The sequence below is a fragment of the Aspergillus luchuensis genome, chromosome 3 (assembly GCF_016861625.1).
Source record: "Aspergillus luchuensis IFO 4308 DNA, chromosome 3, nearly complete sequence".
NCBI classification, from domain to species: Eukaryota; Fungi; Ascomycota; class Eurotiomycetes; order Eurotiales; family Aspergillaceae; genus Aspergillus; species Aspergillus luchuensis.
In genome coordinates this window covers 4027576-4041028 of record NC_054851.1, presented here as the reverse complement: position 1 = coordinate 4041028, position 13453 = coordinate 4027576, and the positions used below count along the sequence as shown (strand labels likewise).

At 47.7% G+C, this 13453-nt stretch overlaps 2 protein-coding genes across 2 annotated transcripts; one reads left to right on the top strand and one right to left on the bottom strand.

Moving 5' to 3' along the window:
- Positions 1–315: 315 nt before the first annotated feature.
- On the top strand, positions 316–3832 carry AKAW2_31348A (putative C2H2 transcription factor; the record flags this gene model as incomplete). The annotated part of the gene is made up of 6 exons (XM_041687963.1): positions 316–346; positions 442–676; positions 807–2346; positions 2403–2663; positions 2712–2856; positions 2913–3832. 6 exons carry the CDS (start codon positions 316–318, stop codon positions 3830–3832), a joined length of 3132 nt encoding a protein of 1043 aa, XP_041541795.1.
- A 5875-nt stretch (positions 3833–9707) lies between these two features.
- Positions 9708–11207, bottom strand: AKAW2_31347S (uncharacterized protein; the record flags this gene model as incomplete). The annotated part of the gene is made up of 1 exon (XM_041687962.1): positions 9708–11207. The coding sequence occupies one exon, from the start codon at positions 11205–11207 to the stop codon at positions 9708–9710; it is 1500 nt and encodes a 499-aa protein (XP_041541794.1).
- Positions 11208–13453: the final 2246 nt, after the last annotated feature.

Genomic DNA, 13453 nt, shown 5'->3' with positions numbered 1-13453 from the left:
CCCCTTCTAAACTCCACTAACAGCCAGACCTGGTTCCAATGGTTCCTCCCTCCACTACTAGTCGACTGTCCAGCGCAGACTGTTGTCTGACCACGTTCCGCCGATTCTCGCTTCCCGGTTACCTCTTTCCCACCCCTCCTAACCCCCTGGACCACAGCGACGGGAGTCCCTGAGAGCGACACGATGGTGATTGTCTACAGACTTCCCGGGGATGCTGTTCAGTGTTCGACTCGCTCTTGATTCCATCAGTAACCTCAGGTGCCATGCCAGACTTCCCTCGGTTGTTTCTCGACGGAAAACCGCCCATGAGACGCCATGTCTCCGGAGAACAGCGATGTCGGGCAAGGTAAGAGATCAGACCTGCTTTCATCTGCGGAACAAATGAGGGGATGTGCAGTTGTAGTGGCTCGCTGGCGTGCAGGTAGATTAATGATTACATAGAAACCGTGACCCGCCCTGAGGCCGAAGAGCCGACGAAAGACGATAGCAGAAGCAGCAGCAGCGGCAGCAACCACAACCATGACGCACCGCAGAGCTCGACAGGGGCTGGTCAGACTAAATGCTCCATCTGCCAAAGCACCTTTCGAAGGCCAGAGCACTTAAAGCGCCACTTTCGCAGTCACACAAAGGAGAAGCCGTTCGAGTGTGCGCAGTGTGGCCGACATTTCTCCAGAACGTATGGCCCCCTGCTTAGTCCTTCATAACCTTGTACCCCAATGCTGTTTAGGATCTTGGCAAATCTTACACGACCCCTGATCTACCGGATTTAATCTATTGGATGCAGTATTAACTGACACCGTCGTTAGGGATACTCTCCATCGTCACGAACTCAGTCATCATAATGCTGGAATGGAAGGGGGAAAGGATCGTACGCACCGGATCACCGTCAAAACCTTCCGCGCTTGCTATAAATGCGCCATAGCAAGGGTACGATGCAGTGGGGGCTCGCCATGCGCACGTTGCGAGAGTCGATCCCTGGAATGTCAGTATCCGACCGAGAGACGATCGAAGGCAAAGACGCGGAAGGAGAGTCAGCCCTCTTTTACAAGAAACGACGCATCGTACGATCAATCTTCTCATCTGGCGCAGACCACATGGACAAATGGCACCGACTTGCCTCCTTCACGCAATGGAGAACAATCAATGCCGCCGCCCTTTCATTACCAGATGACACAGTTTCAGCTACAGATGCCCATGTCGAATGCATCCAACGCAGTCTCATCTAAATTGACCGCAGATCACAACAATATAGAACCGGGAAACAGGCGTTCGGATGAGACCAGGATGAATGGGCAAACTTCCAGCGCCGAAGACAATTCTACTTTCTCATCCGTGCGCGATTCTACTAGAGAGGTCAAGAAGATGCGGGTCCCTTCTGTGCAATATGGTGACGCGGGAACACAAGGGTTATACTCACAAATCGCAACATCGACTGAAGACATGACAGAACCCGCTCACCGAACTGAGGGACTCCAGTCCGCCAAAAGCTCTAATAGGATAGCGATGATGCCAACAGTGGGAAGTCAGCAGGTACCAATGGAACTAATACAGCCTTTACTGGATCAGACCACTGCTCCTACAATCAACTGGTTGCCTCAGAACCTTGGTAATGTGTCTAGCAACCGCCGTCATTCGACAAATACCTACCAAAAGACCTCCGGAATTCTAGATACCTCCCTTAATCAAGCTTCGTGGTATCCATCCGCCATTCATGGTGCTGATAGTAGCTCATTGGTGTCAGAAAATGTCTCTCAGACACCATCCGGGTACACGTCTCTAGGTGGTACCACCGAAAGCCCAAGCCAATCACATCTGAACCGGCGTGCTAGAAATCACTCAGTGGATGGTGCTATTCCGAACTCATCGAGCTCTAGACTGAATCAGGACTCTTGGTCTTTATTATGTGCCGCTTCCGCGGATGCGTCGTTACAGCTGCAGCAAGCGAATACCCGGCGTCAATACTTGTTCCCTCAAACTACAGAGACGAGGGACCATGCCACGAACGAGATTAAGAATGGCTATCGCCACGTACTTGAACCATCGACATATGAGAGGATACGCAGTGCATTCAATCAATTGTGCTGCGTGGAGAGTATACTGTATCCAAAGTTTGAAACCGATCACTTGCCTGGTGCGGAGACACTGTCAAGCTTTATTGATTTATACTTTGTGCATTTTCAGCCTGTTTACCCAATATTTCACACTCCTACGTTCGATATAAACAAGTGTCATTGGATAGTGGTGCTAGCTTTGTCGGCCGTTGGTTGCCATTTTGCTGGTTCCCAAGAACAGATTGAGTGCGCACCGGTGTTTCATGAGTTTCTTAGACGCGCTACGAATGTTGAGGTGAGACAGTCCTTTGATACCGGGTGATCCATCATTGGCTAATAATGGTTCTCTAGGAAGAAAAGTATCTTGTCGATCGAGCACCAGTGTGGCTTCTCCAAGCATCAATCCTCAACTGCGTTGGGATACTCTACAGTTGTGATGAACGGGCTAGGCTTTTGGCGTTGAATACCTTTGGCAATTTGGTAGGCTTTGTGAACCGCGAGAAACTTCTTGGTCACAGACCTATACAGTCTTTAAACGGGAAGACGAACGAGCAGCGCTGGGTGTCCTGGGTCGGGGATGAGATCAGAAGACGTACAGGCTACCTGATATGGGTACGTGCTTTGCTTTCGTTGAGGAGGTCTAACACTAACCGGAGATAGCTTCTCGACTGCACCATAGCATACCATTTTGACAAGCGCCCTTTGCTGTCTCTTGACGAGAGCCAAGCAACACTGCCTTCCCATGAAGCTCTTTGGGAGGCAGAATCTCCAGAGGCCTGGGAAGAAGTACGGAGAGGAATATCAGGTATCATTCGTCTTTATCTTCTAGCTCTAATCTACGGCTAATACATTGGCTTGAAGACCAGAAAGAATCCTCCCTTTATGATGCCGTCCTTATAATGTACATCGAGAAGGAGCTTGTACCTGATCTCGGAGAGTTCAGCCAGCTTCTTCTCATTCACGCGTTATATCACCGTATGTGGGAGGTGGGAGACTACTTCCGCCGCCCCTTATCCTTCTGGAACCCAACCTCGAAAAAGCAGTCACGGCATTCTGCACTCCCATCTGGCTCTGTATGGCTACCTGGTATACCATCGTATTCCAAATGGCGCAACAGTGCATGTGACTGCCTCGATATTCTCCATTGGGCTGCTGGCAGCATAGTAAACAGGTCTGCTGGCCTCGAACATCCCACAATCTTGCATCTCCATTTGGCTCGTATAATTCTCCTTGCCCCGTTTCGTGAAATGCGGACACTCGCAACATCTCTGGCAATGGAAGAATCCCATTGGCATGAACGCGAACAGACCCTTGAATGGCACTACATATTACGCTGGGTCAAACATGACCAGTACAAGGCCCGTCTGGCAGTTGTACACGCAGGCGCAGTGCTAAGACATGCCCGCGATTTCTCAAGCCGGTCGTTCCATGAGCCAGTCGCAGTCTTCCTGGCAACCCTACTTTTATGGGCGTATGGCGCATGCTACCCCTCACTATCTGACATGACGAGCTGCCGTGAAGCAGGACACGGCATGCCAGAAAAACCTCTATTTATTCATCTCGACAGACCCTGCGATGATGAACTAGCCCAACTTTTCGTGCGCGAAGGCCATGGCATGAAAGCTGTCTTGACCGGTGTTGGGGATGTATGTGCTCCGCAAGGACCAGTGGAGACCCTCAAAGCTGGTTGTCGGATACTTGCTGGCCTTTCGTCGTGGGGAATCTCGAAACGATTCACCGCAATCTTGGGCAAGCTTTCAGAGATCACATCCAAGTCGTAGACAGACTTATTGAGCACGTTGAAGTGATGAGCGCTGGCGTGTTGTATAATAGTGATTGTATAGTTAGATCATGAAAGAACAGTCTTCATACTTAGATTCAAGCGTTCTCGTAGAATTCTCGTAGCATTCGATCATTGTCATGTCACATGCTCCCAAGGTCTTCCGTCGACAGTATATACGGCTCTCAAACAATTCAATGCATCCTCAGTCCAACACACAAACATCGAAGGGCCAGTAATTGACGAACAGACAGATGACAAGTCAGACAGGCTTCCAACAATTCTCAAAACGTAACCAACTATGACTGAAACTGAAAGTAAGCAGCTGCAGCGTTCCTTCCACAATGGGAAGGAAGGCAGGCCTCCTCCCACCTTCTCGTCCGATCCGTTGCCTCATCTTCTTCCTGATTGTAACTAACGACGAACAAAAAGACATACAAAAAAGGAATCCTGATCATTGCTTTCCTTGCTGCACTCCAATTCACAGTAAGATTATCAGATAGATGCAACGGGAGCTTCAAACCGAAGCGAATGGGGCAGCAGCGCCGTTCTCATCCACAATAATTTTTTTGACCGTCATCACAAGCTAATATTCATGATATCAGTATACTTGACGAGTAATGTGGCCTCTATCACCATACCCTTTGCATACTATAGGATATTAGCACTCCATACTATACACTATTCCGACTCATCGCTGGACTAAGAAAGTATGTGAAGGGTGTCACTGCAATAGAAGAGCATGTGAGTATCATCAGAGTATCCAGAATGAGAAAGCATCTACTACTTGTATTCATAATCATGAGACCTTGATATCTAACCAAGTTGAATAGATACAATATTTAGACCTCCATCAGTGGATCCAGCAGCTATAATTACATCGTGGCAAGCTACTAAAAAGCTTAGATGCTTGCTTTCCACAGAACTAGCCAAAAGTACGCTGTCTAAGAATCTTAGCCTGCACGATGCACAGCCTAATACCACCCAGGTACTTTATCAGTACTTTACCAAGGATAGATGATCCATACCATGACGGTAATATATTCCATTACTTACAAAGACTACATACAGGTTCGATCTATCAACTCCGGCAGAACACACCACTACGGATAGATAAGCAACAAAACCAACAAGGCAGCAAGGACAGGATCGACCGAAATGCAGGGGCTAATCAAACCCCAAGGATTTATCAGCTCGGGTATACACGCAGCCATCGGTGCAACCTTGTGCCTATCCTCGATTCCTCTGCTTGGTTTGGTGTATTGTGATCTCTCAGATGATGGCTGCATGTGCACCGATCAGTCAGTCATTACTCTGTACACCCCACGCTTTACAATCGATGCATAGGATAAACTCAAGTAAAAGAAGAATAATGCATGAAGATCAAGTTGATAGGTAGGTAGGAAGGTGAGTAGGATAGACGGATATGTACCCCATACACGGCTGAACATGGGGTTGTGCTTATCTCTGACTCACGATGGATCACCGGAGAAACAACCTCTCCACCCCACGGGATCTACCCCTGTCCCACCAATAGTCTGACCGCCACAGTCACAGTGAAAAAAACTATAATAGATGAACGAGAGGATGGGGGAGGAGTGTGACGGTCTTATCTCCAGCCAGTCTGGATGGAGCTTTGTTGGCGGCTGTAAAGTTTGTTTTTGTGCCTGTTTGTTTGGGCCGCGACGGGCCGTTTGGCGGGGAAGTTTGCTGGGTTGATATGAGTTGGAGTGAGGTAGGCTGCAAAGTAATCAATGGATTTGATTTTGAAGGGTTTCTGGGAATATTTTTCAGTCGTGGATGAATACTATTCTGGTTCAGTTGACTAGTGATGATATATTAGTGTCAAGACCTGAGAATAGTATATTATGATGTAAGTATCAATCAATTATGGGTAATGATTCCACCGAGTAGTAGTGAGATCACTACAATATAAAAAGGCTTGCTATTGACATGGATTCGTTTCATGATTAGCTGTTGTGGATCGTATAAGCTCATCTTTGATTAATAATGTGGAATGACTGTTCGTGTTATGGTCTTGTGACCGTTTAACTGACGATAATCTTACAGGTAGTTTCTTTTGATGGATTTCGGTGGATAGTGCATAACTCTGTACTGGAGTGGATAGTAGGAGAGAAGAGAGATTAAGGTGATTTGGCTATATACTTAATCCAGGGTCTTGTATTGTTTATATATTGCTTGATTACTTCCTTATTTATCTGAGAATGGGTAGCTAGTTCACAATAGTTCTTACTTAGATGCTGGGGATCATCTCCATGAGACAAAGTACTACTATGTGTATCATGTGATGAAGTGACTGCTTTTGACACCACTGACGACACAGTCGTGCGCTTGATGCTTGGACCAAGAGACTGGCCTTTTATACAACAAGGAGTAGAGTCTCGACCCCAAGTAAAATCTGGATCTCATACTTAACCTGCCTTAAGCGATATAAAAAAAAATGTTCGGAATGTTTCAGATAACATTCGATAACATGCGACACCTACTCTCTAGCAATCGAGCTAAGTTGGTTTCTTTGGCAAAATCAAGGTTAGTATCAAGCATCATTAAGATATGATCTGATTTATGCGAAACATGCCTATCATCATTATAATGAAGAAGGGCCATTGACAAGTATTAGTGCATTAGATGTGCTCGAATAAAAAGTAGTAAGTAGCCTTCACACATCTTTCAACTGTTCCAAGACATGCTTGAGATTCTGTGCACTAGCGCTTGCATGATAAGCAAACTGAGCTATGTCAATGTTAGTGTTCATCCAATCATAAACATGTGATGTGTTTGTATACCATCTGCAGTCCCATCTAGAACAAACTCATGCATTTTCCCATCCAGACACAAAGTCGCAGGGGATATACTTGACTCTGTTTGGCATGGGATGTGCGTTGGGGCGTAGAGGCGGGGATAACTGGGCGTTTCTGATATCGAGTTATTAACATATATAATAAACAGGATGCATGACGACCGGAATAATTGAGATATGCTCACCAAACCCAAAATACTGCGATTCATGGAAGAACATCAGTTTGCATGTTGGTATAACGTCCGCAACAGGCGCAGAGATATGTTCTTTCTTTGCAGCAGCACGGAAAGCGCTGCCGACTTCTGGATACACCAGAAGGTAGGTTCTCCTGGATCACCGGCAATGACAGGGACCTTTTCAGTGACTAGATTCCCTTTTGAGTCGTAGTTCTGGAAGTCTGCCGTAACTCGATGCAAATATCGAGCTGAAGGCGATCGTCTGGCCCTGTACAAGGTAGTCGGGAAACGGTAAGCCGCACGGTTAAACATTGATGTAGCTTCTTGTTAGACAGATAAGACAGAAATAATTTATTTGCGTGCAAGGATGCTAATGAGCTCAATGGTTGCAAGTATACATGTAGCGATAATCCTCCAGTAGTACTTAGTCTAGTAGTGATAAGCAGTAAACGACGATGTGGGTCACTGCCGTCAAGCTGAAGGCAGATAACGGAGCGGAAGAATATATCAGCCGTACAATATAATGACCATATGCTGCTAATTCACTCTTCATTTCTCGTCAGTAGTTTTCCCATACTAGATACTCTGTACTATCCCATATATCATTCAAAGGCTATCCTCTCTATTCTCATATAGATTTGCATAATGTGAGACGTTGAGATACTCACTATAGCCAGGCATTACCTGATCCTCTATCGTCTCTACCTACGTGATCTCTGACTACGACCACCACTGGAAGATCCGGCCGATTTCACATTCTCTTCTAAGCTTACAGGGGTTGCGCTTTCTGAGTCTGTTGACTTACGTTTCTACTACGTAGTAGTTATCTACCGAATAGCCTACCGATACTGAATCCGGAAGATTCAATATTAAAGCACACTAGGAGCGGATTCTGACAATGACCTCTTACCACCAACCAACCACCATCTTGAGATCTCATATACCAATACATACACATTTCGAATCCGTCTCTGCCATTTGTTGTGGGTTAAGAGTCATTTCCGGTTCTATCTATGGTAGCATCCCGAAAACTTCGCGGATCGGGAGAATATACGCCCATTAGAAGGACATAAATGCCACTATTTTATCCAAATCAATCGCATGGATTGGTTACGATATTACTTGTTAGAACTACTAGTATTAAAAACATCCGCCAATTATCCACTAAAGAAAGCAGAAATACCCAGTTCAGCCCTGCAATCTAGCCCTGTATTTGGCCACAAACTACTTACTCCCTACTACTACTAGTAAATCCACTACCTAGACAAACAAACTCAGGAATACGACCAAGCCAGTCAGGCAATCCCCAAGGAATGAAACCTAACACTTGATGGCTGAGACATTCATATCGAAAGAGTCATGGGTAATCTTGATTCCCCATTGGACAGAGATAAGGGAACCCTGCACGGTGTCATCCATCATCATCCAGCCAACCCCGAGCTAGCCATCATACCTTCTTAGGTAGTAGTTAACAATAAAACCGGATTTTTATTTTACCTCTTCAAGCTCTCCTATTCTAATCTCTGCATCGATGAATTTGAACAAGATACATAACATAACATACGAAGGGAAGTATCATACATACATACAGTACATACATAGATACCCCAACATGACTGGATAAATGCGAACAAGTGATGACAATAGGCGTGAACTCTATCCCACCTGTCATGGCGTCATCAGGCCATTATTTAACCTCCGCGTGGTGAGTTTATTTTTCCTATTGACCGTGGGGGTGGAACAATACAGATATAATTTATCTCCTGTGGGTGAAGATCAGCGATCGTATTATTTTCTTGTCTTGTCTTGCAGTGTCCTGTCTTGGGGGAAGTGAAATTCAAAGCATAAATTGTCCTTGTTCGAGTATCTACGTAACTCCAGGAATAATATTCGACTCATCGAAAATACTACCTGGCAGACCCCCCTGCCTAATGACACACAACACACGACATAAGTAACATGCAGCGGTTGGGCTCGGGGGATCAGGGGGACAACGCAAACAAAACAAGACCAAACAAAACAACAACGACAAATAATAATAATAATCACAATATTATCAAGGAATATTATAATAGTAGTACGGAGTAATGCGCCTTGGCTCGCGTGATACCCAACAACAACCACATGAAATAAACTTTCTGTCATACGCATGCTTTCAATTATGATCATCTCCTGTCTTACTACTAATTACCACACATACTAAGGCGAAACATGTTCATAAATAAAAGCTATTCTATTAGCGATGGAATATACAAACCAAATCAAATTACGATGATCTAAATCCATCGGAAATGTTCCGAGAAGGCGCACTTAAGCATCATCGCCAACTAATTAAGCCGAATACAGATTAATCTAGCACGTATCGGGACAGTCTTGCACGGGTAGAGTAGCCTGGTAGACAGTCTTGAGCTAGATGAATTAGGTAGGTCGCTAGAGAAGGACTACTTAGTAGCTGCGTTAGTTAGTTTGATCCGGAATTAGTAGTCTTAGTCGCTGTAGTGTACTCCGGACTCCGTTACTTATCACTTATCGCTTTCTCATCGGTGGTGATAACAACATGGTTTCGCTGTCTGTGTTCGGCTTGTTCCGCACATAAGCGGTGTCTGTTGATGATATTCAAAGTAAATGATAGTAGCAATTGTTCTACCTAAAGCCAGCCAGGTGTATTCTAGCAATATTCCAAATGATAGGTGGTTCTCCCCCCTTCCCAAACGCCTCGCTATGCCCCTTTAACCCAAAGGGGAACGCCTCCAATATCTTTGCAAAAATATGTACAAGAAAAGCAAAGTAAAAAGAATAGCCAAGTCCGGAATCCATGCGCCTCGCTGTGCGCATTGAGTGTGTAAAGCAAAAAGAAGTTGAGGTGAAGTGGCACTGTTTTACAGACTGCTCACGGAGATCCCGACCCAACGAGAGGGAACTGCGTTCTCGTCCTCATCCTCATCCTCGTAATAGTCATACCGAACATAACGGCCCTGACTGCCCTTGCGGGGAGGCAGCCAGATCCGGGCCCGCGTCGGAACATCGTCCCGAAGCTTGCCGCTGCGTCGCATGTTCATCTCCAGAACCACCATGCGCAGGAAATCGCTGTTCTCCCGCGGCTCGCGCTGGCGTGACATGGGCGGGATCTCCGGGTCGAATGGTAGCAGCTGTCGGTCGCGGCCCTCAGAGCGTGCTAGGTGGAACCCGCTCCTGCGACTGCCGCGCCTACCCGAGCGATGGTACGTTTGCATTTGCACGGAAACAGGGCAGTTGGGGCTATCAAGGGACTCGTGTGGGTATTCCTGATAAGCATACATCTCCGCTGGTGAGACCGTTATTGGGTTCAGGTACCGTCGGAGTGCGGGAGATGGCGGCTCGTTCATGGGCGGAGGCCGTCGGTCGTCCGTCATCTCCGGCGTGATCGTAAAGAGCGACCGGGTCAGAAAGTCGTCCGGCTGAACGGAAGGAGTAGCAAAGGCCGAGACACTCTGCGCAGCGGATTTGATTGCTCGCAAAGAGGCCGTTAGGTTAGATTTAAATGTGGATCCTAACCGCGGGAACGTTCGAGATGGTGTCGGGCTCTTCGGGGTCAGATCGGGCAATGAGGCCTGCTCGACAAAATCCTCTTCCGTGTCCGAAACTTCGTTTTCTAGCAAAGGGTGGTCGAAGATGCAGTTCTCACAAGGTGATTGGCGGTGAAACTTTCGTTCCAACGGGCTCCGCTGGCTTGACGGCGTAGACGGTGCCGGGAGACTGGATGGTGAGTCGTAGTCGCGCTCCAACGACGGCGTCGACTCTAGGGACATAGAGCAAGCGGAGAAAGACGGCGCCTCACTGTCACAATCACTCCCAACAGTCGACTTGTCGACCTCATCCGGGGGACTCAGAAGTAGATCCAGCACTGTGTTGCCCGTGCTCTCCATCGAATTATCGCCCACACCGTCCATCAACAGCTTGCTGAATTGCTGCACATGATCCACACGAGGCAGTTTCCTGCGGTTGCGAGACTCTCGAACAGTCCAGCCCCCGCGAGGCACGGGGATTGCCGTGGCTTCCAGGATCGACGCAATCGAACTTGGCACGGACCGGTCAGTCAAAGTGGCCGACGACGACTTGTGAGACACTGTTCTAGACTTCTTCGGCGTGGCTGGTCCTTTCTTTGCGGTCTGCGAATGTACTGAAGTCACGCGAGGAGCCCGCTTCGGGGGTATCACAACCGGACTGGTGTGCATGGTCTGCGGAGAAGATTCGGATGGAAATTCGAGACTCGCAAAATCTTGGACGGGGAGAAGATCCAGGGAGGACTTGGTGACTGGAGTTCTCTCACCATGTTGACGGAGAGAAGTCTTCGGAGACGGAGGTAGGGAACTGAAGAGATAAGCTCTTGGGACCATCATCTTCACAATTTAGATCCAGAGGAAAACTGTTTAAAAAGGCGTCCTAGGCCCGTCGAGGCGCTCTGGTCGAGAGTCTGAACGAGATACATGGATGGGAAGAGAGCACGAGAGCAGAAGAGGAGGGAGGGGAACGTCCAGTGGGCGGTTCCCCAGTGGGAGTATATCTGATAGATATAGGCTAGTACTAGTAGTTTGAGCAGATCGGCTATTAGCAACAACACACTTGCTGTGTTGGCACTGGCGAGAGACCCAGCCGAGCGGAAGATGCCAAAAGCGGAAGACGGCCGGGTCCGTATGCAGGCACGCGACTATTGCAGACGGCGAGAGAGATGGGGACGGAAGTGAAGCAGATGTCCACCGGAACGAGTCCAGAGAGAAGAATAGGGAGACGACGAAGACGAGGAGGTTTGAAAAGAGAGTAGACAAGGGAGAAGATTCAAAGGAACCAAAGAAGCAGGGAGAGAGAGGATAAGGAAGAGCCAAGCCAAGCCAGGACAGTCAGCGGCAAAGGGAATAACTGTGTAGTAATGATCTCAAACCAGGAAATCCAGAAAAGGCAGATAACGGGGAAACACACTAAAAGAGAAAGTGACGGTAACAATTAATCTTAACCTCTGCTGAACCAGTACTAGTTACGTGGGTGGATGACGGTTTGTCCGTAACATCGGGTCCCGGCGGAGTCCACTAGACTGCAAAGGTAATATTGATCGCATAACAGAAAAGTTGCAGGCGCCTGACCGCATCGGACAGCATTAGCGCCTTCGTCGTCTGTAGTCCCCCCAAACAGTTTAGCGCCAGTACCTAACAGTGAGGCGCCAAATGGGGGTTGGTTGGTTTCAGGCGGTAAGGGCGGGTGCCGACTCCCGGAACATCCCTCGTACATCGCAGCAGTCTGCCCAACGCCCACCGTGTGACCCTGAATTGTTCTAGCGCGGTAACAACCGTGTATCACCTCGGCTCACGGTAACTTCTGGAACCGCCAGTGTCCCAAAGAGGCAGCGGCAGAATGTCTCCTTCCCCACTAAAGAATGTTCCATATTACCGAGTGTTACGTACTTCTTCCCCGTCACACCGTAACTTTGGTGGTTTGCAATTACCATCACCGATTAGCATCATTATTATTGTGGGAGATGGGGGTGGTCGGACTTTTGTGTGTCTGCCCAACCACCAACCACCCATATTGATCTTCGTGGGGTGGGTGTCATCTCCTCGGAAATGCTGTCGGGACAAAGGAACATTTGTCCGTCTCCCTTTCCAGGCAAACATACTGACTGACTGTCCCGTGAGATACTGGTAAACATTGATTTCGCCGGGTATCACCAAAGTACCATACACAGTAGGACGGGCACAGCCTTGTGCCTGGCTGACTGCCTGCAGATATCGATTTCTTCCCTAAAGAGGTTCCAACATTTTGTTTTTCCGGTAATTAATAATCCGGGATCCTCCAGACGATCCGTAAGGCTTGGCGCCGAGGATCGCATTTGCTTGGGCCTCATTGGGTCAAGCACGGAGGACGCTTGCGGAGTCTCCCCGATGCACGCTCACTCTGCCGAGGACCAATGCCTCGTCTACTTTTTGAGAACAGCATCAAGCCAAGACCATATATGCGGCTGGAAAGAAGCGGTAAAGCGCAGAAAGTGTCCCTTGGGAATGTCAACATTTACTTCTTGTATTCAATCTGTCTCCGGTTGATCAATGAGCAGTGAAGCAAGATGACTCATCTGAGTCTGGCCGTTCTTGTCAGTGTACAAAGCAGTGGACTTATGCAAGGCCTCCAGCAAGTCAAAGGTCATGGGATAATGCCCACCAGATATCTACTAGAATGTCATTATCGTTTGTTCTAGGGGCCCGGTTTTACTGAGCCCAGCAAAAAGCAACCTCAGGCTATCTGCAGTTACCTGCAGTGATAGCCATACCAGATATGGACAAGACAGCTGCTCGGCCTAAACCATGCTGCTATATATCCTTAGTCATCGAAGGGATCAATTCGAGCGAAACTAACATATTTCTACTAACTAATACAGGAGAGAAGGAGTCATCAAACAGTAATGCTGCATAGTTCTTGGCGATATCCCTTTCTAACGACTTGGAAGACAATAACCAATTAAATAGCGATTAGCGAGAAACAGAACACAGAAAGTAAAGGGCAAAGGGACAAATGCAGGCTCATCCACGAATACAGGAGGGAGTTTCCTTCCGAGTCGGACCTGTCCGCTCCCTTGCCACGACCACGGCTGATGACGATT